This window comes from Pectinophora gossypiella, chromosome Z (assembly GCF_024362695.1).
Source record: "Pectinophora gossypiella chromosome Z, ilPecGoss1.1, whole genome shotgun sequence".
Lineage (NCBI taxonomy): Eukaryota > Metazoa > Arthropoda > Insecta > Lepidoptera > Gelechiidae > Pectinophora > Pectinophora gossypiella.
The window spans coordinates 10,066,926-10,092,652 of record NC_065433.1 but is presented as its reverse complement, the minus strand read 5'-3'; the positions used below and the strand labels follow the sequence as shown (position 1 = coordinate 10,092,652).

At 36.6% G+C, this 25,727-nt stretch overlaps 1 protein-coding gene and 1 long non-coding RNA gene across 9 annotated transcripts; one reads left to right on the top strand and one right to left on the bottom strand.

Moving 5' to 3' along the window:
- Positions 1-1,531: 1,531 nt before the first annotated feature.
- On the bottom strand, positions 1,532-20,128 carry LOC126380429 (dentin sialophosphoprotein-like). 8 transcript variants are annotated; one of them, XM_050029817.1, is made up of 11 exons: positions 20,024-20,128; positions 16,406-16,536; positions 15,989-16,099; positions 15,730-15,819; positions 10,299-11,251; positions 9,882-9,944; positions 7,600-7,653; positions 6,007-6,060; positions 5,252-5,311; positions 3,084-3,137; positions 1,532-1,757 (listed from the first exon to the last, which is right to left on the bottom strand). In XM_050029817.1, the coding sequence occupies exons 5-11, from the start codon at positions 10,387-10,389 to the stop codon at positions 1,549-1,551; spliced, it is 585 nt and encodes a 194-aa protein (XP_049885774.1). In that variant the 5' UTR covers positions 10,390-11,251; positions 15,730-15,819; positions 15,989-16,099; positions 16,406-16,536; positions 20,024-20,128; the 3' UTR covers positions 1,532-1,548. The 8 variants fall into 8 exon arrangements, with proteins under 8 accessions (XP_049885774.1, XP_049885773.1, XP_049885775.1 ...); XM_050029816.1 differs by lacking the exon at positions 20,024-20,128 and adding an exon at positions 17,034-17,148; XM_050029818.1 differs by lacking the exon at positions 20,024-20,128 and adding an exon at positions 17,034-17,148 and having other exon boundaries at positions 10,299-11,248.
- LOC126380431 (uncharacterized) lies at positions 13,568-14,797 on the top strand. The gene is made up of 2 exons (XR_007568478.1): positions 13,568-14,031; positions 14,236-14,797. It is a non-coding gene; the product is annotated as an uncharacterized LOC126380431 (long non-coding RNA).
- Positions 20,129-25,727: the final 5,599 nt, after the last annotated feature.

The following is a 25,727-nucleotide window of genomic DNA, read 5'->3' as shown; positions in this document are numbered from 1 at the left end:
GGTTCACATAGACTACCCCATTGCGACAATTTCCTATACATGTCTGAATCTTAATTTACCTCAGTCCCAAAATGACTGATACAACCAAGTAGTTTCTCCATTATGAACCGTATGCAAAGCCATTTTGTTCATTTTAACTTTTTTTTCTGTCCAATGTCTGCTTGACTGTACCTCGATTTCCAGTCATTTTGTAATTCCGGCATTGAGAAAATCAGTCAGGATTTCAGTCATTTTGGGACTGAGGTAAATAGAGATTCAAGGATAGGAAATTATCATAATGGGATTTAGTCTGTATGAACCGGAAGGTATCAAAATAGCGGTGACGTTAGTGAGGGACATACCGACGTCATAGGGACATGGTTACGTCGCAGAGGGAGGTTCTGTTTTTACTCATAAAATTTTATGTAATAATTTAACGTGGTTACTTGTCCTATTATTAGTTACGCACAAAGACCTTCTATACAAGGTCTTTGGTTACGCATAATATTTTTATGACTTTTAAGCATTTTGAAAACCAAAACTACTATAAGCATAATAATTAATGATCATAATGATATAATATATAAGCATAAAAACTATACTCTGAATAAGAAAAGTTTTGACACGACTATGAAAATTTTCGAAACTTACTTTTTCCCCTTCGTTCTCTTAATATTATATTCTCAAAATATTACATTCGCAAAATATTATATTCTCAATATATTATCTTTTGTATAATGAAGTACAAAAGTATTATTCATAAAAAAGTAGATAAACATTATTACTTTACATATTGCACGACAATTAAAAAAATAAAATTGCTTTATTTCAGATTACTATGATCCATAATTTACATAATAACATTAAATCAATTATAATATAAAACCGTGATCACAAAATAGGTACATACATTTTTTTTTAATTATTATATTTATATTAATACCTTCTCACCGGTAGTAACTATGTGCCCCAGATACTTAAACTGGCTTTTCCATGTTAAACCGTGGCCACCTGCATACTTCTCACAAACCCGCATCAGTCTTCTCAAGCCGCAGATCGCTATAGAAAGTTAATTGATTTTTTTTTCGTTACTAGAGAATGATTCATCATCATCAGCCGTATGACGCCCACTGCTGGGCATAGGCCCTAGAGAATGATTATTTTTACATATTTTCTGTTTCATTGTACAGGTAATATTTTGAGAATATAATATTATGAGAACAAAGGCTTTTTCCTTGGTTGTGACTTTTTATATTTTTTGATACTATTTCATGCTGTTGGTTATCGTTCAGTAGACAACCTTGTTGGTGGCCTAGGGGTGGCCCAAGGGCAGTAGCTATATGTGGAAAAATATTCCTTTCTTCCCTACCAGTAGGGATATGTGGAACAGGGGATTTCAGCCACATTTGTAAGTACATACAACATTAAATTCCTTTTTCGTATGTCCGTCTGTTCATTTATTTTATTCCCAATACTCTTAACACATTTACTCGAAGACGAATATATTTTGCCAACGTGTAGATGTAGGTAAGTATATAAGTAAATTCAACTATAAGTTAGAAACATTTATTAACGCATAACACTTCCGCATAGAGGACTATTAGGAGAATAAAAGCAAAACGCATTATTTTCAGGCAAAGGAAAGGGCAATCTTGAACTTCGAGCCAAGTGTATTTTTAAAGTAGATGTATTTTTTTTACGTTCCACGGTTGTGTTTCTTTTGTTTGGAGGATCTTTTTCCGTTGTTCCTTTGTGTTTCGTTGTTCCTTTATCCGGGTCTGTGAAAAAAATAAATATACTCTTACACAAATCAAAACTATTTACATTCATAAAATCACGCCCGTGATTAAATATATATTCGAATCTAAATATATAAAAGGAGAAACTGACTGACTGACATATCAACGCACAGCCTAAACGGCTAAACGTAGGCACTTGAAATTTGGAAGGGACGTAGCTTAGGTACCGTAGAGATGCACTAAGAAAAGAATTCCCGGAATTCCCACGGGAACGGGAATTAGCGGGAAAATCCTTTTGTATGAAAAATGTAAACCGCTTAAGTTAGACGCTTGAAATTTGGCATGCAGGTATCTTAGTAAACTTAAAGCTTAGTTGCAACAGGATATTGCAAAATTCCCACGGGAACGGGAGTTACCGGGAAAAAACATTTGTATGGAAAAATCTAAACCGCGTATGATAGATGTTTTCAATCTAGCATGCATGCATACCTTAGTAAATATAAAGTTTAGTTATGGCTGTATTTTGAAAAATGGGAGTTAGCGGGAAAAAAATTGTATGAAAAAATCTAAACTGCATAAGTTAGATGCTTGAAATTTGATATGCACTCCCACACACACAAAGATCTCTCTTTTATAACACGCCACGCGGACGAAGTCGCGGGCAAAAGCTAGTATTAAATATTTCTCAAAAATAACAGTATTGTAGTGGGAATGTTAGTCATATTAATAATGTTGTCTCACTGTAAGTACCTAGAATAATGTTTTGTGAATATTATATTTTGCGAATATCTTAATTCGCGAATGTGTTATTATCATAATATAATCTCTCGATATTGTAATTTTTTGAGAATACAATAATAAAACTACGCTTGAGGGATCCCAACCAGGCACTAATACCTATTTTCTGTTTAGGGGCACTTATAGGTAGGTACAAATTAAAAGCGCTATGTCATATAAAACGTCACGTTACTTGCAGAGTTATCCTTCATCACACCTCCGGAGCATCTGAACTATAACAGGATTTCAATGACTATTCTGTGAGCTATTCTAACTGCCTAATGCTATCCTGGCATTTTGGAAAAAAGTACCACATCCCCAAAAAGTCGTTGGCTAAACTTTGCAAATCTTATTAAAAAGGATGCCTAAATTAAGGATAAATTGTAATACCTATTTAATTGGTTCCCCAAGACACAGGCTTAGCCTAGTTTGGGGACCCCTGTTTAATTAACCATTGTTATTATCTGTATTTTTGTAATTGCACTTGTTTTTAATGTCTAACTATATATTGTCATTGTGTTGTTGTAAGTTTGTGCAATAAAGATTATTATTATTATTATAATGCGTAAGTAGGTATTTCAAAAATACCTGTCTGGTTCGAGGCTGGGGAGACGGTCTGTTTTGTTGACGTGCTGTTAGTACCTAAAACAAATTGCAAATAATTTGTAAATAGCAAAAAGAACTTATGACTTTTGCGACAATATTAACTATGATACAAAATATCCAAAAGTTCGCTGGCAAAATTTTATTAAATACGTATACTTAGTTATGATTTATGATGTTCTTCGGGCGCCAATACTTTTAAGTAAGTACCGTCCCTACTACCGCGCCGAAGCCGCGACTACTAGGCGATTAGGGTGGTGCGGAACAGAATCGGAGAAACGTAAAAGATAATTTGAGCCATTGGGCAATGGTTGGGAGACCTAGGTCAATGTGCAGATTATCATTGAGAGGGAACCACCCGTGGCTTTTCGCCCTCCGGCGCCAGTGGTCTACTTCTAAAACTGTCTATTTCGCATCATTACCCACTTCTCTGTTTGACTACTTCGCTAACTGCCTACTTAGCAAACAGTCTGTTTCGCATTCCGCCTACTTTTCAATTGAACTACTTCGCAAACTGAGTACTTTTTTCTTTAATGTCATCTTCGGACAGTTAATAACATAATAGCAATAGAATGCACATTCGTTACCTCCTTGCTAGAGGAAATTACTGGCCACTTTATTTTTGATATATCCTTCATTTATTTTCCTTTATTGCCGTTCTATCAATTATACACTATCCATTTTGATTTGGGTTCCACGATTGAAAGTGTTAACGTGAAACCAATTATTTATGCGATGTTACCTAACAAAAGTGAAATAACATATGCACGCTTTTTTGAGATCCTAAAAGAAAAATTAAAGGTTGAGATGACAGATTTCAAATGTGATTTTGAAAGTGCGGTTATAAACGCTGTGCAGACTGTTTATCCACAATGTAAGGTAACAGGATGCTACTATCATTTTCAAAAAGCCATTTGGAGAAAGTATAAGCAATTAAAAATACAAGGCCATGGTGGACGAAAAATGGTAAGATGGACCACACACTTGCCTTTATTGCCGTCACATTTAATCAAAGAAGGGTGGAGGGTTATTTTGAATAATGTCCCAGAGCTTACTAATCCGATTATGGAGTTCAAAATTTACTTTGAATCCCAGTGGCTGAGAAAAGTTTCTGCGGAGATCCTGAGTTGTGCACACCAATTGCATCGTACAACAAATGTTCTAGAAGGTTGGCATAGGCGTCTCAATGCCAGGATACCTAAAAAGCCAATTTTCTTCTCATTTGTTCATAAACTGCGCAAAGAGGGAAAACATTTCGATTTTCAAATTCAAAGATGTTTGTTCCACCCTTTGAAAAAAAACCGCAAGAACTGTGATATACAATTTGATCAAAAATTAGAAAAACACGTGTGCCAATTACAAGCTAACGAAATAACAATTATAGAATATTTACAAAAAACTGTTTATATGCGATTAAAATTTAATTAGTGTTTTTAAGTTTTTCTTTGTTATTACATTACAATTTAAGTTTAATTTCATTTTAAGTTTGTTTGGTAAATAAAAATAATATAATACAAAACGTAATGAATAATTTTCTATTTATCAGTACTTTGTTCGTTCATTGACAAGTAGGTAGTTTGCGAAGTGGTCTCTTTGAGAGTAGGCGGAATGCGAAATAGACTTTGTGATAAGTAGGCGATTTGCGAAGTTGTCTCCACGAAAAGTAGTCAAAATGAGAAATAGACTGTTTGAGAAGTAGACCCCTGGCGCCGGAGGGGCTTTTCGAATGATACGATTTTGTATCGCCTGTAGGCGTTGGATTACAGAGGGACTCGTCTCAGTGAAAACGACCCTTGCATAGGTCATGATTTATGATTGAATGGATGCAAGTCGTGTAGATTTTCACTTTATGCCTAAGAGATATGAGTATGAGTATTTATTCGCATAACAATTACAAGAATTGTGATCAAAATACTGAAATAGAATGGAAAAAGAAATAAGTTTAACAAGCAATCAAAAAATAAATGAACTTAACATAATAAAAATGTAAAAGAATATAAGAATGCCACAAAATAGTCATATTTACTACGCTGGTTTAGGATAGGTTAGTGAAGATGGGCCTATTACAAATGCGGCGCGTGAGCACACGTTTGATATGGGCCTGAAGAACAGGTACATTGAGATATCTGACTTGCTTCTCACTAGGTACCTACCTCCCGCAGGCGTAGTGTCATTCCTAGCCGCCGGCGCCGGTGTCGTTGCATTGTTATTTGCTAAACACAAATTGGTAACATGTACATAAACATAGTAGTAGGTAAAAATATTTGCATTACAAATAAAAACAAAATCTTAAAGGGACTTTCCGATCGGCGTTCCCCAAATCAGGATAGACGGCGTTGTTAAGTTTTTTCTTCATTTAAACTTCTAATTTCATGGATAACAGACATAATATATGCATCTTCTTTATCTTTGTTTATGGGTATAAATGATGACCCTTTTTATTACACCAAAGTACAATTAATTACAACTTCCACCCATTATTATTCTGATCAAAATAAAGAGAAGTAATATAAGTGGCAACATAATGTGTTTTAAATATCAATCAATAATTAGTTTTAAATTTATTCCTCTGCCATTAAGTACATTACATTTTTTAATGTAGGTAAGTACCTAAGCAATGAGAAAATAGGCAATTGTCACGTTAAAAGTGAACAATGCCATCTATCGTGTGTTTGGGGAACGTCGATTGGAAAGTCCCTCGTTAATTATGTAATACGTGGTTAGCTAACATCTGTGTCTGAAAAAAAAATAGAGTCGAGTCACGTGATCTTAAGACAAGTGACAGATGATACATTCAATGAATGTTCTCCTATGAGCTTTTAGCAAAGGGTAAAATCCAAAAGATCGATGGCTAAACTTTGCAAGTAATAAGTAAGTAGGTATTTCAAATATGAAACTAGGTAGGTACCTGTCTGGTTCGAGGCTGTGGAGTCGGTCTGATTTGTTGATGCGCTGTTATTATCTAAAACAAATTGCAAATAAATTGTAAGACCCATGACTTTTGCGACGACATTAACTAGCTGAGCTTTCGGCCGACTTTGTTAAATACGCATAAGTATTTACGCTTATTCTTCAGGCGCTGATACTTTCAGTACCGTCCCTAAATGGGATGTATTCGGAAGCCGCAACTACCAGGCGATTAGGGTGGTGCGGAACAGAATCGGAGAAACGTTTAGAAGATAATTTCAGCCATTGGGCAATGGTTGGGAGACCTAGGTCAATGTGCAGATTATCATTGAGAGGGAACCACCCGTGGCTTTTCGAATGAACTGATTTTGTATTGCCTTTAGGCGTTGGATTACAGAGGGACTCGTCTCAGTGAAAACGACCCCTGCATAGGTCATGATTTATGATTGAATGGATGCAACATAAACTTACGCCCGTAATCCCTAATGGGGAATAAATGGATGCAAGTCGTGTAGATTTTCACTTTATTCCTAAGAGATAATTTACTACGCTGGTTTAGGATAGTGAAGATGGGCCTATTAGAAATGCGGCGCATGAGCACACGTTTGATTGATATGTTCGGAGCGGGTACGTATCATAATATATAATTTCAAAATACATATGGTTGGAATATATAAAGTTAAAATACCGAAAATCAAAATATATAATGCATCAAAATGTATAAAGTAATTTTGCATAAGTTCTAAATTTCTAAGTTTGAATGCCATAATGGTCGAAACATATAACAAACACAATGCATAATGGTTCCTAAGGCTACGTTTTATAACATTACTTAGCATAATGTTTGTTAAGCCTAAAGATATTTACCCTGTTCTTGTGTAGCATAGTGGTTTTTGGCATATTGGCTTTACCTTTTTTTTATTATAAATAATTTAAAATTATTTTTTTTTTCTATGGAGCTCCGCGTTACGGGCACCCCGACACTGTAGATATAGGTTACGAAGGCTGTATGGCAGGGGGCGAGCAAAGCGAGCCCCCTGCCATATAGCCGAGTGGGTTAGGTTACTTGTGACCATCGAGGCCCGAAGGGCCGAGAGGCGGCGGTGAAGATTTTAGTTTAAGTATTTTATATACTTTGAACTTATACATTGTAAACTTATGCATTATGATATTTATATATAACGTAAGTTATGCATATTGATGATTATTTCTTCTGACTATTATACTTTTTGATTTTATATATTTTGAACTTATACATTGTAAACTTATAGATTTTAAATTTATGCATTATGATACGTACCCGTTCGGAGCAGAGTCGAAAAGCACACTATGAACACTTTTAATTTGCTTTTCATAATAACCAGTAGGCAGGTATAAACTTACGTTGTTATTTTACGAAGTTATACGCCTAAATTCATAGGTACTTAGAACTTAGTGGACGTAGGGAGTCCCTTAACAGGATTTCAATTACTATTGCGTGGGCTATTTTAAATGGCTAATGATATGCCCTCATCGTGAGAACTTTAGCCAAAAAATAACAGATCCAAAAAGTCTATTGTACCTAAGTATTTCAAATATTAAACTAGGTAGGTACCTGTCTGGTTCGAGGCTGTGGAGTCGGTCTGATTTGTTGATGTGCTGTTATCATCTAAAACAAATTGCAAATAAATTGTAGTACAAATAACATCACTATAAGAAGAACTTATGACTTTTGCGACGATATTAACTATGATACAAAATGCTTTCGGTAACATACGTACGTACGTACGCGTTACGCACTGGCTAAACTTTATTAAATTAATTAATTTAATTATGAAAATTAAACCTAACCTCCCCCAACCTTTCCTAACCTTTTTTTAATTATGATGTTCAATTAATAAGTAATTAGTGAGTATGTAGCCATCGCGCTGTGATTGTCGATGAATTCCCGATTTTTTTATACAAGTTTTACGTCACGCGATACGCGTCTTCCGGCCAAGTAGTTAATGCCATCTGCAGCAAATCTACAATAAGTCACGTTAAAAAAAAAACGATACGCGTTTGTACATCGCGGGTACAATCGCGCTGCAAAAGTCGCCAACACAGTGTCGCCCGACTTGTACCCACCTCTTCTTATTCAGTTATCAATGAGTTGCAGTAGCTAAACTTACCAAAATTTAATACTGAACTGGGTAAGTACAGTTAGAAGCAAATAGTTAGTGACAGTGAAAGTATACATAATAGTTACCAACATCTAGAATGTCCAATAATTAGGGATGTTCAAGGTAGCCGTATAGATAGTAACACTCTCATCATCAGCCGTACGACGCCCACTGCTGGGCATAGGCCTCCTCCCCCAAGGATCTCCACGACGATCGGTCCTGCGCTGCCCGCATCCAGCGGCTTCCCGCGACCTTCACCAGATCGTCGGTCCACCTTGTAGCGGGCCTACCCACTGAGCGTCGTCCGACACGTGGTCGCCATTCTAGAACCTTTCCGCCCCAGCGGCCATCGGTTCTCCTCGCTATGTGTCCTGCCCACTGCCACTTCAGCTTTGCAATTCTCCGAGCTATGTCGGTGACTTTAGTCCTCCTGCGGATCTCCTCATTTCTGATTCGATCGAGCAGGGAAATACCGAACATAGCTCTCTCCATTGCCCGCTGAGCGACACCGAGCCTCCTCACGAGACCCATAGTAAGCGGCCACGTCTCACTGTATAGGTCATCACTGGCAACACGCACTGTAACACTCTAAGTAACACTCTAACACTCTAAGTGACCAAAAACATCGGCACAACCTGCTTGTTCAAAAAGTTGGCAACAACCTAATTGTCCAGACATTTTTGTACATCTAGACTGCTTGGAAACCATTGGCGCAGTTAGTGTTGTCATATTTACGACGACTTAATTGTTTTTTTTCTATTGACATTGTAAACGTCTCGCGAATCTGGACGATTAGGTTTTTGCCAACTTTTTGATCACGCAGGTTGTGCCGATGTTTTTGGTCACTTAGAGTGTTACTATCTATACGGCCACCTTGAACGTCCCTAATTATTGAACATTCTGGATGTTACTAACTATATGTTTACCTTGATTATCAGAAACTATTTGCTTCTGACTGTACCTTCCGTAGTAGCGGTGCTGTTGTCAGTTGAAGTATCATGGTAAGTTGAGTCTTATAAAACAAATGTCAATATACTATTGTCAATATACTATATCTAGTAAATGGTAGTAGGTACAACCATATAGTACTGGGTACATATTGAAAGGACACGCTCCTCCCCGCACCGAATTGCGATACCGCAAAAGTCCCCGCACGCTACCCTTAGTGTGAACCGCTACGGACTCTAGCCTTCCAAGGCAAGACATCCATGTCTCGCGAGTATATATATAGTTTTTTATAAATTATACTTAAATTACGATTTTCGTTTAAATATCACTGAGTTTAGGTACATACATAGTTAGGCAATGACGACGGAATTCCGCTGAATTTCGTTAAGTAGTTAGGTACCTCAGAGCATAGAATAAGGAATAATACTAAGAGTAAAGGTACCTAGATGTTCTGATAGTGCTATGTTATTACTTAATACGTTAATAATTATGTCAGTGCTATGATATTAGTAGTTGTAAAAAAATTAAGAAAGTGGTAGATATAAATAGAGACTACAGACGTATTTCAACTTCTTAGATATTGTCTAGATAGGTAGGTAGATCTAGAAACGGTGTAGAAGGTCCCTCACACATACGCGAGTGTAAAAAAGCGCAAGTACCTAGAGTCGATTGTATGTAGTGTCCGCCCTGTACAACTAGCTACAGTATCATCCATCACTAGGTAGGTAATTAAACAAAAAAAAAACTTGCGATGAAGTAGGTATCTTTTAGAGCTAAATACACTCACCTTCGCGTCGTGAATGGACGTAACTTCTTCTGTAATTCCTTGGGAAATTATCCATTTCGTCATCTAGATAAAACATAAAACAAAATACTTAGGTATGTTTAAATAATAACAATACAACTAAGTAAGCAATTTAATTTTAATTTTTATATTATAAGGATTAACATACATAATTTATTTATTTATTTTAAGGAGATTTACAGACCAATATTATTAATAAGGAGATTCATAAGGTCTTTATGTACTTATTAGTGTTTTACCAAAGAGGTTTATTTGAATGAAAGTAGGTATGTTTTGTTCTACACAAAGGCACGGAAAATCGAGAGGCTAAAAAATTTACATGGTCACCAGCTTAAAAAAAATGTGTTTTTTTAGATTCTATTCAGCGACTCTAAATGACCTGTTCTAATATGAGCGTACCTGCATCTTTATTTGGGGTTTCCAATACGTCCGGTGCGTGCGCATTCGACTCCAGCTTGTGATATTTCTTGTCAGCCAGTCGGTACTGCATGTTTTCCCGCAAAACCTTCACATATTCTTAATACACATAATTCTCGTTAAAATTCAAAGATCTAATTAAATTTCAGGAAATCAATTTTCAGTTGCCATGTCCCTCACCTGTTTTAAGTAGGTCCACTAAATATAAAGCTTGCTTCAACGCATCGTTCTCGTCTGATCCCTCATTGGTAACATCAGAGTAACAATAAATTGATACGAAAAATGAAAATAACAACAAACATGACTTCAGATAAAAAATCATAATATCAAAATAAGCTTTGATAGTCACTCGCACTTGGTATTTGATTACACCATTACAATTTTGTCGTTATTTCAACATTCTCCCATTTCGGTTTAGGGGCAATAAATCTGCGAGCACGATAAGTAAGAATAACGTACATAGGTGGACTCGTACGCTTCCTCTGAAAGTTTGAATAAATAAAAATGCAATATTTTATTTAGTAAAAATCTATTAATATGATTCTGATTCCGTTTTGGTTCAGATAGGTAGGTAGGTATATTTAAAATAAAAAATAAAAATGATATTAAAGTATCCAAGATATCTGTAAAATCCTTTGTAAAATAGAAAAATAGGAGCTTTAAAGGAAGAAACATTACATACACAGTTAAATCTAAAAACCTTTGAATTTAATTAAGGATAGATTTTCCTATTTCAAGTGATTGAATTACTTGCGTTTGTGACTTACTGTACTATCTACTACCTACTACCATAACACTATCAGTCATTTTCAATGATTCTTGTAAGTAAAGTCAATATTTTATTCTTAAGGGTTTTCAGATTCTATCCAAAAATTACTGACATCATTGAATGGAGACTGAAGCTCGGCGACTTCGGATGACGTGCTGCTCATCTGCTAATATAAAATATACGATGATCAGGAACACTGCCTGCAGGTCAGCCATTTAAAGGCAATTATAACATATTGCCGACACATCGTGATCTGCCCTGGCTAATCTGGATCGGCCCAGTTAAGCGATTGGCCTACGATGTTATTATTTAGTGGACTGCGAGTGAAGCAAAAAACATCACATGTCCACATAAAAACGAATGATCACCTGTCACCTGCATAGTCCTCTATCGCACATTGGGTCGAAAGTGCTATTGCAGGGACTTACGATTCAACTTTCGTTTATCACATATTTGATTATGCCAATAGATAGAGCTAATCAAACACAATAAATGTTATGTTAGGTCATTTTTTCCTAAAGTTTATACTTTGGTCAGAAAAAAACATTTTCTGTTTTTTTTGTATGAAACGTATCAAAGACAGTTAAATTTCTGCCAAGTCCATACCGATCCAGCTGCGAGACCTTATTTTCTGTAATCTTTGTCTAGTTGACTACTCAAATGCAAAATCAGCATCTGCCTAAAGTTGCAATTCTTTGAAAAAAATGGGTCAGAAAAGGACAAAAAATTCAACATTTCAAAATTCAGTTTTATGTTTTATTAATTTATTATAAGCTTAGTTCTATGTTAAATACTATACAGAAATACATTACAACACAAGTGACAAAGTTAAAATGAACAAAAAAATATTTTGAAGCTACCTACCCAGAACATATAATTAATGAATAACCTTTACTTAAGTATGTTTTTTCGTTATAAAATTTCTCAAAATTAATTAACTTCTATCTATCACTATTGCTCGCCATAAATTGTGACAATACATTCTTACAACTCTTATTAATTGGTTACCTACATAAATTTTAACAAAATAATAATATAATCTTAAGAGATACTTAAACAAAAATATACTACTTAACTTGTAAAAGACAAAAGATATTAAATACAAAAAGTTAGCCATTATTTTAAAATGCTATTCACTTCACTATCACTAGAACTATCTTCTAAATTACTTATGTCTATAAATTCTATATCAGATTCAAGCGGATAATGCAGCAAAAGCTCTCTAGCTTCGGAAGAAAGAATCATTCCCTTTTGCTTTGTCATTCGAGGTCTAAGACTCGTTATCACTGGATCAGAAGACAATAGAAGATTATGCAAAATGTCTTCATTTGTCGCTGTCCTACTTATTTTTCTGGAATGGTTATCTCTGTATTTCCGGAAGTCTTTGTTACGAGCTTCTGCTGCTTCTTCAGATAGTTTTCCTATGGGCATAGCACCAAAATGTTTAATTATATCAGCTCCATGGATCAATAGCTCGATGGCATGTAATACCATGGATAAAATTCCACATACATATTTGCAGTGTTTTTACAGTACTTAGAAAATTTTGAATTTTATCAATTTTTGGATAAAATTCAAAACTATCTGAAGAAACAGCAGAAGCTCGTAACAAAGACTTCCCGAAATACAGAGAGAACCATTCCAGAAAAATAAGTAGGACAGCGACAAATGAAGACATTTTGCATAATCTTCTATTGTCTTCTGATCCAGTGATAACGAGTCTTAGACCTCGAATGACAAAGCAAAAGGGAATGATTCTTTCTTCCGAAGCTAGAGAGCTTTTGCTGCATTATCCGCTTGAATCTGATATAGAATTTATAGACATAAGTAATTTAGAAGATAGTTCTAGTGATAGTGAAGTGAATAGCATTTTAAAATAATGGCTAACTTTTTGTATTTAATATCTTTTGTCTTTTACAAGTTAAGTAGTATATTTTTGTTTAAGTATCTCTTAAGATTATATTATTATTTTGTTAAAATTTATGTAGGTAACCAATTAATAAGAGTTGTAAGAATGTATTGTCACAATTTATGGCGAGCAATAGTGATAGATAGAAGTTAATTAATTTTGAGAAATTTTATAACGAAAAAACATAAGTAAAGGTTATTCATTAATTATATGTTCTGGGTAGGTAGCTTCAAAATATTTTTTTGTTCATTTTAACTTTGTCACTTGTGTTGTAATGTATTTCTGTATAGTATTTAACATAGAACTAAGCTTATAATAAATTAATAAAACATAAAACTGAATTTTGAAATGTTGAATTTTTTGTCCTTTTCTGACCCATTTTTTTCAAAGAATTGCAACTTTAGGCAGATGCTGATTTTGCATTTGAGTAGTCAACTAGACAAAGATTACAGAAAATAAGGTCTCGCAGCTGGATCGGTATGGACTTGGCAGAAATTTAACTGTCTTTGATACGTTTCATACAAAAAAAACAGAAAATGTTTTTTTCTGACCAAAGTATAAACTTTAGGAAAAAACTCAGAACAATAACTAAAGCATAGAAGGAAGGCTAAAATAAGAATTCAGAAACTATAAACCGGCTCTCTTCTAGCTTACGACACAAACTATGAGTGAGAAAAGGACAAATGATTCGCTCTTTGCTTCATTTTTTCCGAGGTTGTCACAACATGAAATGTCATTTGGACCTATTGGACTCATTTTAACTCGGCCAAATACATAGTAACATACATAAGAAGGTTTTACTTATATTTACCGAACTATTTGACACGGTCGCGTGAACTTTGTTTACGAGTGTCTTGTGTTCAGATTGTTTTAAGTGATAATTTAACAATATTTTTCCAAATAAATGGAAAGAAACTTTTATTTATATCAAATAATTGAGTGTCTCGACTCTGTGACATTATGTCTTGTGTGGTATGGGGCTGCAGCTCACATTCAGGAAGAAAAGAAAATAGCCAACAACTTCTGTCGTTTCATCGGTAAGTTTTTTGTAATTTTCTAGTGAAATGTGTACTGCTGAACAATTTTAGGAAAGTAATATGTTTTGCTGAATAGATTTGTAGCATAAAATATTTGAGATATCCATTATATTTTACGTTTCATCGATGAATACGGAATTGATTTGAGGTTATGTTGATTGTCCATAGTGATGTACTAAAATTATCGATAATTTTAATTTTTAGATTTCCTGTAGACGATAACAAAGAGAAAGAATGGATAATTCGCATTAATAGACGAAATTGGATTCCAAATAAGTACAGCCGTATTTGCTCGAAACATTTTACTGCGGATTCATTTATGTGTGTTCCTAATTCGAAGTGGAGACGTCTTCGAGACGATGCTATTCCTACATTGAACATTATAGATCAGACAGATGAAATGGTAATTACGGCCGAGCACCACACACCCGAAGTCTCGACGGCAAAAGGGACAAAATTGTGGGTCCGCGTTAAATTCCCATATTTCGCCAGTTTTTGGCTAGCGGCCCACTCGGCAGCCGGCCCTGCGGTTCGAGTAGTACGGGGCAGGTGCGTTGCTGCAAACCTGCAAGCGCAGGTCGCGTCCCACAATAAAGCACGCCCCCTCTCCTAGGGTATGAGCGTGAGCCCATCGGGCCTCTTACCGTCTGTGCGGCTTAGACCCGGCGGTTCCAATTTGCACGGCACGGCGATCAACACCAGTGCACGGCGGATGACATCATAAATAAATTCGAATATTACAAAATACTTACCGATGAAACGATAACAGTTGGCTATTTTCTTTCCTTCCTGAATGTGAGCTGCAGCTCCAAACTAATATAAACCAGACAATATAATCCAAAAATGGTTAGATACTTACCTATCAGAGACAGAGTCTCCTTTCATCAAGAAGAAGATAATTGCATCCTACAAAAAGAAATCTTGTAAAAAAAAATTATCGACATTAATTGTAAGTAAATTTAATTTTATCGACATATTACTAAAGTGAAACCCAACACTAGGCAATGAAAAACTTGTGACAACCTACGAAATTACGAAACAATTTTTGTATATGCGTCTTTGTCTAACATTACGCCGGTTCCGTAAGATAAAGTAGAGCAGAATTATAGAGTTCTGTTGCTATTTTAGCCTTCCTTCTATGCTTTAGTTATTGTTCTGAGGGAAAAAATGACCTAACATAACATTTATTGTGTTTGATTAGCTCTATCTATTGGCATAATCAAATATGTGATAAACGAAAGTTGAATCGTAAGTCCCTGCAATAGCACTTTCGACCCAATGTGTATCGTGACGGATAAAGGCGACTTTGGTCATCATTGTTAGGTGTTCTTATGTGGCTGACGACACCCAAACTACTGATCGCAAGATCAAGCGCGTGATATGTGTAGGCAGGAGTGCTTGGGACGAGTCTCCCGTATGTAACGCGTCTCCTTCAGGGCTGTCGAGCTTCTTCGAAGCTTCCTCCAGCCTTCGCGGACTTTTGATCGCCATACTGGCCTCAGAGTTTGCTGTGAACTCTGCCAACCCTCGGTGGAGATGTAGCACGCAATCAAGTCACACTCGATTCGATTCTATTCGCTCGTTATCCATCGTAGGACTGAATATTAAAAGTGATTGTGTTCTGTTTACTTTAGGCTCGTGTGAGTTTAAATACCTAGTACTAAGTTTATATACTTAATGACTTAAAAGCTTACTTACTGGAATATTTTGCCTTGAAAAAAGTCCATTTTTCCGTAATCCAACAAGGGTTACTGGTTTCGGTCGTCGTTCAAACGGTTCGAAATATCCCTAAACGTAATAAAACGCGTAAGAAATGCTGACAACTAATACGAGTAAAGCTTTATTGTAAGTAGTTTTAATAGGTATAGGGTATCTACAACATTTCGATTTTTGTAAATTAATTACGTACGATCAAAAGATCTAGGCAGATATTTAGGTAGGTACCTATTTTTATTACCTTTTGAAAATATGGATTGAAACCATCGGTGAGTGTTTTGGCAATTCTTGTCAAGGAGTGTGGCTGACGCACGACGACCCGCCGCGGCGCTGAATCATCATCCGTGCCCACCTACATTCGTTAATAACTTACACTAAAGTACGTAGTATTATTCCTTATTCTATGACTAAAGCTGAGCAGTGCGGATCGGAACGGAGACGTGTTGAACTGACCAATCACAGCGTGCGAGAGATAAGAGGATCTATTGCTCTGTCCCTCGTGCTTATTGATCGATTTCTGCACTCCTCCGCTTGTATCTGCTCCGCTCCGCTTCAGTGGAAATGCATCGGTATAAGTAGTAATTATTATGAATAGTATACCTATCAAATAAATAGAATTACAACTATTTTGGGAAAATACATAAACTCTTACACTTACAAATCGGGAGGCAGGACGGAACGCCCATAAAGAGTTTATATGATAGCTGTCACCCCATGGGACTGGCGCAGACATTGGAATTGGAAGGTTATGTACACTTGGCTTCTCTTCATTCCCGGGTTCCTTCGTCGCTGAAAAATTGCCATCTATATTAGAGAGAAACAGAAGGAGTGGGAGAAAATACTTATTTATCAACTTTATTACTGAGTTCTAAAAAATACATTATTTACTACAGACCCAGGTACCTATTATGTAAGGCAACACCATTGTGTATACAGAAATACAAATTTATATTTTTACATTTTAAAGTTCCGTTAAATATCCATGCAGCGTCCTGTACCAATAGGGAGTCGCAATGTAACGCGTTCTAGGTACCCTATGCTTATCCCTAGGTACCCTATCCCTACCCGGTAAATGAGGGGAGACCCGACGCAAAGTAAGCAGAACATGACGGGGTGGACAAAGGGGTGTTATTGTATATAAGGTATACCCAATACAATCGAATAGGAGTATTGAATTGGACGTACGTGTCTGTTTCAAAGTACATATCTACGCGTTTAATAGGTATGTATTACAAATAAACTGTTACCTAACTAAATAATAAAAAGAAATGCTTTTGAACACTTACTCTCTGCGAAAATGTAATCAAAAACTAAGGAACTAACTGAAAGTACGAGATAAAAATGCATTTTATTACACTTGATAAGTAAAATTAAATAAAAATCTAAATGCACTCTGCAGTTCACCCACAGTTGAACAAGTATCAGCTTCAAGGATTGTTAATGGTGTACTTATACACGGCTTATGGGCACTTCTCTGTAATTAATGTTTACCTCTGACAATACGGAGACATATCGACAAAGGACGGAATAAGTGTCATTCGTTAGGATTCGCAGAAATGCACAAATGAAACAAATCGTATCGCACTCGTGTTTGGCCCTCTGTGTTGGGCAGATACTTGGCTACGGTAAGCGCGCGGTCGGTTATATAAACCACACAGACGACTAGTAACTAAGTAATTTAAACTTCTTTCTATTTTTAACCGACTTCAAAAAAAGGAGGTCATCGAAATTTTACCGGTATGTACTGGCACAGTATTCGCATAATATGTATGATATATTATGTCAGTCTAGGTGGGCAAATACGTGTGCAACTATCACAGGTATAAGTATCTATGTTTGTCGATGCATTTCTCAGAAACTACAAATCAGATTATAATAAATTCCCATTTAAAAATAGTGTAAGTTTCATCAAAATCGGCATAATAGTTTTTAAGTTATGGTCAAACATTATTATGGAACAAAACAAAAATTTCGTTGATGTCTTTTGTATGAATATGTATTATGTTAGTACTTTTACGGCAAGAGCGTCGCAATTATAATTATATCTAGTTCTAGAACTTTCGACCAATAAACGCAGGGAATGCTATCTATGTACATAGATAGACGTCGTACGGCTATTGGTCGTAGCCCTCGATATAATTCGCGCGTGGTTGCCGGGCCCGAGGGCTGGTGCTTATGCTGCTTTAGGGGGATGACGGACGCGGGTGCTGGTGTAGATAGGGGGGGAATTTACTTTTTTTATAGAAGTGCACAGACTATAGACGACGACTAGTCGGCGTTGAACGTTAGCTTCCAAATGTAGAAAATACTTGAAATAAAAACTCAGTGAAAATTAGAATATTAGCATACTTAGATCAGACTAACTTACACGAAAGAATAAGAAATATCTATTCAGCATTGTAATATTTATTGCCATGCGTGACAAACACCGGAAAAATAACCATTTTTTCAATGGCGGACATGACTTTATTAGGTACCTACTTATATTTTTACCATAGTTTCGTGTAGTTCAGAAACAATGGTTCAGTAGTTCATCAACGATATCATAATCTACACAATAGAAGACCAACACAGCACCAAGGTACTAAGGTAGCTGGTGAACTTTTTTCTTATCGTTGCAATTTATGATCAGTTTTTTCATACCGGTAATACTTAAGTAGTTACTAAGGTTTCTATTGAACCTTACAAGAAAAGCAAGGTAAATGTATTATTATTTATTAAGTATACTAATTATCCCGTACTTGCTCGATAAAAAGCGTTGGTAAAATTGTCTAAAATCAATAGTCGACGAAACTCCACGACGAAAACAAGCAACGACGACCGAATGAATCAATGCTGGTCATATCGATTTAACTTTGTAATGGTATCAATGGGGACAATCGTATTAACTATTTATAGCGCGCAACGCAACGGCCCCTATACTATAAAGTTTATTGACGCGCCGGCTATTTCCTTGGCAATATTACCTACTGGTACTGCTAGTTATGTGGGTATAGGTATTTACAAGGATGGTGGGCGTGTAGTTCATAGGACACCTAACGGAAAACTTCACGATAAAACCCATGTTGGTTTTACCCTGAGAAATGTATTTTCAGTAGGCGACCTCAGCTTGGTAGTCGCTTTTGTAAAAAACCTGTCAAATCTTCAGGTTAGGTAGGTAACCAGACCCTGAAAACGGGATATCGCAGGATGACCAATTAAAGTTAATTAGGTTTCCTAATGAAAGATAAAGGTAAGTTGCCATGACGATCATGAACCGTGACAAAAAGTTTAGGCACTTAATTATATTATTTGGTTTTACATACATACATACATACTTACATACATAAACTCACGCCCGTAATCCCTAAAGGGGTGGTCAGAGCCACAAGTAATCAAAGACAACTTGCAGCCACTGTTGATACGATGTCGTAAGCTGGATATGATGAACCTTATGGTGATAAGGGATCAGCCTATCGCCCATAACATTAGTCCATCATGTTAGATGACACAATCCCTCTGTCGGTTTTTACGACATGCCCGGGAAGACAAGCAGCTGAACGTTTTCTATGTTTTTTATTTGCTCCCAGAACAGCATAGAAGCATTTAGCATTTAGCATTTGTATTTGGTTTTAGCTATGAAAAACCGCATGTTAATGTAAGACTAATGGGTAGGTACTCGTATTAGATACTACATAAATAAAACATTATAAAAATAATAGATCTGCAGCGTTCGAAGAAGGCCGCAATCTTGTTAAGTACTAAGCATAGGTATTGTCTGGGGGATGTATACGAGTAGAATTAAGTATTTATAGTGGACAAAAAAGTATCTCCAGGACTATCCCTCGTCTACACCACTCCCACTACAAAGCCATGCATTGGATCGCGCTGCTCCCCGCGTCACTACCACTGGCATTTAGTGTAAAGGTCACACCCCATTAGACCCACCCTGTACCCATTCCGCACCGTCTCTTCGCAAGGCGTCTGCTGGTTGTTGACAGGTGGTTCGTGGGTGGACGCCGTGTTTACAAGTTATCATCAATAAGCGTCGCGCCGTTGACTGCGAGTGGACGGTGTTTATGAATACGAAGTCAACGCAAGGTAAGCATGCGAGCAGCGAGTTGTCACAGAGTGGTCCACCGGCCGTCTGCGCATGGCAGGATACGCAAGGCGATGCGAAGACGTCACAGATACAGATGCGCATGTACGATAACGCCAATGTGAACCTAGTATTTGTGTAAAACGAGATGTTTTGGTATGAAGTGTCCGGGGTGTGCTAGGGCGACGATGAACAAACCTGGGCTAGGCGTTGTCGCGCGGGTCGTCGGCGAGGTCGGGCGCGCGCAGCGAGCACGGCGCGAGGTCGCACGGGCGCCGCTGCTCCTCCTGCTCGCCGGGCGCGCAGTGGCCCGCTACGCACGTGCGCCGCCGCGTGATCGTGCCAGTTCCGCACGTAACCGAGCACTGGCCCCACTTGCTCCACCTGCTCCACACCTTCCGTGACTTCAACGTGTCTTCTTCTCTGTCATCTTCCTCTATAATGCATTCATATAATTCTATTAAAACATTAAAGGAACGGCTATAACCTTCATTAGGCTGGGCAGACTTATCTTCATTTTTGATATTCAAGCAGGTACCTTCTCCATCTCTTTAATCAGAAATTATTCCTCAGCAACTTTCTACGAGAGAGACACGGAATGGTTTGTAGCATACATTATTTAGGTAGTGTTTCTTTTTGTCCTTATATCTCTGATTCTGCAGAGGACGCAAATACCAAATGAATCTACCTACTTATTTAAAAACGAAATATAGGTAGAGCCTAAATATCAAACGATCGCGACATGCGTATACCTCAAGCGCACATCTTACGAGAACACGGTGAGAAGTATCTATGAGGAGACCATCATAAGTACTTGTGATTTGAATTATAAAAAATCAGGCACCAGTAGTAGTATCAGTTTTAGGTGAATCCGTGATGGTGTAAATCGACCGGTCTTTGTTCTCGCTCACCGGCGAAGGCATCTGTCGCTGCTCTTCCTGCACCAGGTCTATTATTTCCATAACATCCAAGACTAGTTTGTCATCCTTTGTCACAAATCCATCGTGTCGCCCACTAATTACAAGTGCTAGTTCTATAACTATTAGCGTTATAGCCTTAGAATAAAGAAAACCATTCATATTTTAAAATAATATTTCTTCGAACATACGAAAATGTTTGTTCAGAATAAAACATTCAATCAAACGTCAATATTGCCATCAAAAATGTATTGACGTAATCGTATGACGTAGGTAGTCCCTAGTCCGCATTATAAAGACATCAAGATCTTTCAAGACATTTTTACCAAAGAATAATGTGTATAAAATTTTAGGTACTTAGTAAATATGAAATCATCATGAAATTCTAAGACGGGGTCCCGTGTTGCTCTACTTAGTTATTATGCAATCGGGTAACAAAACGTCATAACCAAGGTAATAACACAAACATTCGTGTATCGTGTGTCTTCCATGGAGGTCTATAATACATAGGTACTTATAATATGATCGAAGTATAGAGGAGCAAGGAACATAATACCACATACTAATTATCATTGATGTATAATATGTTACAAAAACACCTCGTTTTACGTGTCCCTTATTGCCACCGTCACGGATCGGGATTCTGACTACACAGAAAAATCGACGAAAATTGTCGCCAAATATATCAGAATTTTATTATTATGGCAGGTTTATCGGTCTGCCGCTCAAAGTCAATCATTTTTTGGTGGCATTGCCAGGCCTTTTTGACTTTTTTTTCTATAGCGAAAATCTGATTTCGACGTCAATAAATAAAAAGATAAGTATTCGACTTTTATTTTTATAGGCAGTCCATCAGAAAATCTCAGTAAGTAATGTTAACATTGATTAAGTTGTAGGTACTTATTATTTTATTTTTATCAGATTATTTTAAGGTTTAGTTTTTGTTTATTTAACATTTAACAGATTTTGAGGTCGGTGTATTTTTTTTAATTAGTTGTTTTTAATTGCCGGCCAACGGAGCGTCGGCAGGTCTTTTTGGGCCGCCCCATTTTACGTTTTCCACACGCACACCAGGTGGCCGGGACGGGTGTTCCACAGGTCTTTAAGGACATGACCAATCTACCGGATATCAGCCTTCACAGTATTTTGTCCAGTCAATCTCCACAATTCTGCATTTGTAATAGTTTTAGGCCAGATCTTAAATTTTTGCCGTAAACTTTTGCCGTACATAAACATTTATTTAACAAACTCTTGAAGTTTGCCGGTCAGGTCTTTCCGACAAGCCATGTCTGTACAATGGATATAGTAGGTTACTTAAACCGTTTACAGATGTACAAAGTGATAGGTGCAACGGTTCGTAGGTACCCCAGATCGATTTGAGTATTCAACTTATTCCTAAGCATATATATTTGTAAACGTGACCAAGTAGGTAGTTAGTGGGTCATCGAATGCATGTGCGCAGTTTGCTTTACTGCCGCATGCATAAAACAGATGCTTACGCACTTTCCAGTGTGTCAAACAAATACGTAAGTACAGCTGCAGCAAAAGACATATAAATTGCGAGAACTGTCGATGAGTTCGTGACATATGGAAATTATATTGTTTCGTGTGCGAATTGAACCGCTTTTCAGCATCGATGTAATATAATACAGGATGTTGGTGACAACACCGTCCCGAATACTGAGGAAAATTGCATTTGATATAAACACATGGTCTCAAGCATCCTCAAAGTTTCCGTTACGGTGTCACTACAACAGCCTCCAGTGGTAAGAGCGTTAGGCTCACGATCTGGAGGTCCGGGTTCGATTCCCGATGGGGACATTGTCGAAATCACTTTGTGAGACTGTCCTTTGTTTGGTAAGGACTTTTCAAGCTTGAATCACCTGATTGTCCGAAAAAGTAAGATGATTCCGTGCTTCGGAGGGCACGTTAAGCCGTTGGTCCCGGCTATTAGCTGTAAAAACACCTCCACCAACCCGCAGTGGAGCAGCGTGGTGGAGTAGGCTCCATACCCCCTCCGGTTGATTGAGGGGAGGCCTGTGCCCAGCAGTGGGACGTATATAGGCTGTTTATGTTATGTATGTTACCTTTTCAGAGCGAAAGTATTCACCTGATAAAGGTAAAAGTCTGAAAAGTCATGTCCCCAAAGAACGTGGGCGGGTTACATTTTTCTTTCGTGTAAGTAAGTTATAAATGAGGTCAAAAATCTACCGTACCAATCCTGGAGTCCCGGTTAATATTGAGCCGCCAAAGGCACATAATGTTTGTACGTACAAATGTAGGTAAGTATCTCTCTTTCCGAGAAACTGAGAAAGGCATACTTACTTACTATAATAAGAAATAAAAATAAACTTGCTATTCAAAATTCTAGATTAAGTAAATTAAATTCTTCTTTTTTGGGGTTATGTTTACGTTATTACAATAAAATACCAGATGATATTTGAAATTTGTCAGAAAATAAATTTAAAGCTCATGTGAACCTTACTTTATGTAAAAAAGCTTAAGTATTATAAGATTAATGACTACCTAAATGATAAAAATGTCTGGTATTGAATGTGTTCCTTTAGTTATTAAATAACTTTTAATGTATTAGGCCCTGCGCAGACGACAGACTATCCGTGACGCACTTTTTAGTCTGTGAAAATATAACCTATGCAATTATATGCAGTAACGCACACGACGCGCAAAAAGTCCGACGCGTTACTGCATATAATTGCATAGGTTATATTTTCACAGACTAAAAAGTGCGTCACGGATAGTCTGTCGTCTGCGCAGGGCCTTACCATCATTGATTTAAAAGATGTGTTGCTGTTGAAGTTTCTTGTCATTTATTCTCCTCAGCCATAACACCTTGCGAAATGACGTAAATTTAAAATGTTGCATTGATCTTCAACAAGTTTATCCATGATAATTACGTTGAATAAATGATTCATGTCACATGTAGTGACTATGAACCTATTTTAGTAAGTAGTAGTTCAGTAAGCCGGAAACATACATACATACATAAACTCACGCCCGTAATCCCTAATGGGGTGGGCAGAGCCACAAGTAATCAAAGACAACTTGCAGCCACTGTTGATACGAAGTCCAAAGATGGATATGATGAACCTTATGGTGATAAGGGATCCGAAGCCGGAAACGACGGATTAAAGTACTTTCCGGAGCACGGATTATCTTGAGTTGGTTGTGTTCTAGCATGATTTGGGGAAAGCATTTATAGCAATTTGCACCAACATGCAGGGATTGGTATTTCGTGATGTGCTTTAAAGAAACCATAATTATATGTCATTCAATTTATTTAACAGCCATTACATAAGGTAGCCGCATACTTAACATGCGTTACAATTACAATAGGTATCCTTACACTACGTAGTTTATGCGAATAAGAGGAAAACCGGCAAATGAGAATCGACTCGCGCAGCGAGGGTTCCGTGCCACTACAATATTATTTCAGATATGTATTTAAGTACTAAAAATATTTATTTTTGCTTTTATTTAGTTACGCCCTCCGGTTGACTGGGGGACGCCTGTGCCCAGCAGTGGGACTTATATAGTTATTCAGTTCGGGATCCTCAGCGCAACCCCGACTCACAGGTAGCCGGTTCATAATTTTATGTTAACTTCAGAGTTGTACTATAACCAATCATGCCGAATAAACGCCTTTGCCTAACACTTAGGTTTCAGTTACGTATGCGGCTCTTTAATTCGTGATCTGTTAAACACTAATAAACATTATAGTGGAATTTACATTTTCAATGCATAATATAATAATAAATTTATTCAGAATAAATACTTATTTTTCTTTTACTAAATCCATTTATTCTATCGACAAGGTACGTACGTGCTAAGGTACGGAAATACCAACAATTCTTTGTATTGCCTAAAAACAAAATTCCGTAAATATTATAATATGCTTAGAGTTTTAATAGGTACAGTTTCTTATTGTTCAATTCTGCTACAGATCAACCTGGAGGCTCGCAACCATACTATACGGACACTCCTTGTCTGCTATTTCTTTGTGTGTATTTAAAGTTACAAAGATAAATAAGTTAAATACTTATAATCAAAATGATTGAATACTAACCTTACAAACCATAAATCAAATACCTATTTATAGAAAAAATATGTAAATAACTTTTTTAAATAAGTTTAAAAGCTAGTAATGAAATTGGAGTGTAAGGAGTTTATAAGCTAATGTTTTATACCAATTCGACTCCATGAGTTATATACTTAAATATTTTATTATTATATCTTTATAACATTATTAAATAATTTGGCTGTTTTTCGACTCCTTATCCTCCTTTTCCAAATATCATTATAAACAAACATGCAATTGCAAAAAGTAACAATTATGTGAGTAATTTGAAAAAAAAAAAATATATAAACACTAGGAATAAATAGATTTAGCTAAAATATTATGTTATGAGAAGAAATATACATAATACCTACATGTATCCAGCAGTGCTACTTAAAATTATTCAACGAGATTGCAGCGGCGGCAGTGTAAATAGAAGATTATGACAAACTCACAAAAATCTTCACAAGCTGTCAGTGTACATACAAATAAGTGCACGCTCCAATTTGTGTTCTCAAACAACATCGCACGTTTGAACATAATTATAAGTAGTCTTAATAATATTAACTATCTGAGCAGACTACTTCGGTATTATTTTTACACTTCATTATGATAGGATATCGTCAACTTTTAAATAGGTTAATGTTTTTGTAAGCTACATCAGATTATCAATCTTTCGTTTTCGACACTATTCTGAAATAAATAATTTATATTGTCATTCCAGATAAATATCTTCTAAAATTCATTTTTTGGCCGTCTCATTTCGATCGGTTGGGTGGATCAATTAATGAAATTTAACCTTACTTCCCTGCACCTTGACTTCCGTCCGCGGTTGCAGGTAGTTTCATTAATATGTAATAATCCGCACAACACCCTAACATTTTACTAAACATATTATGAACTACGGCGA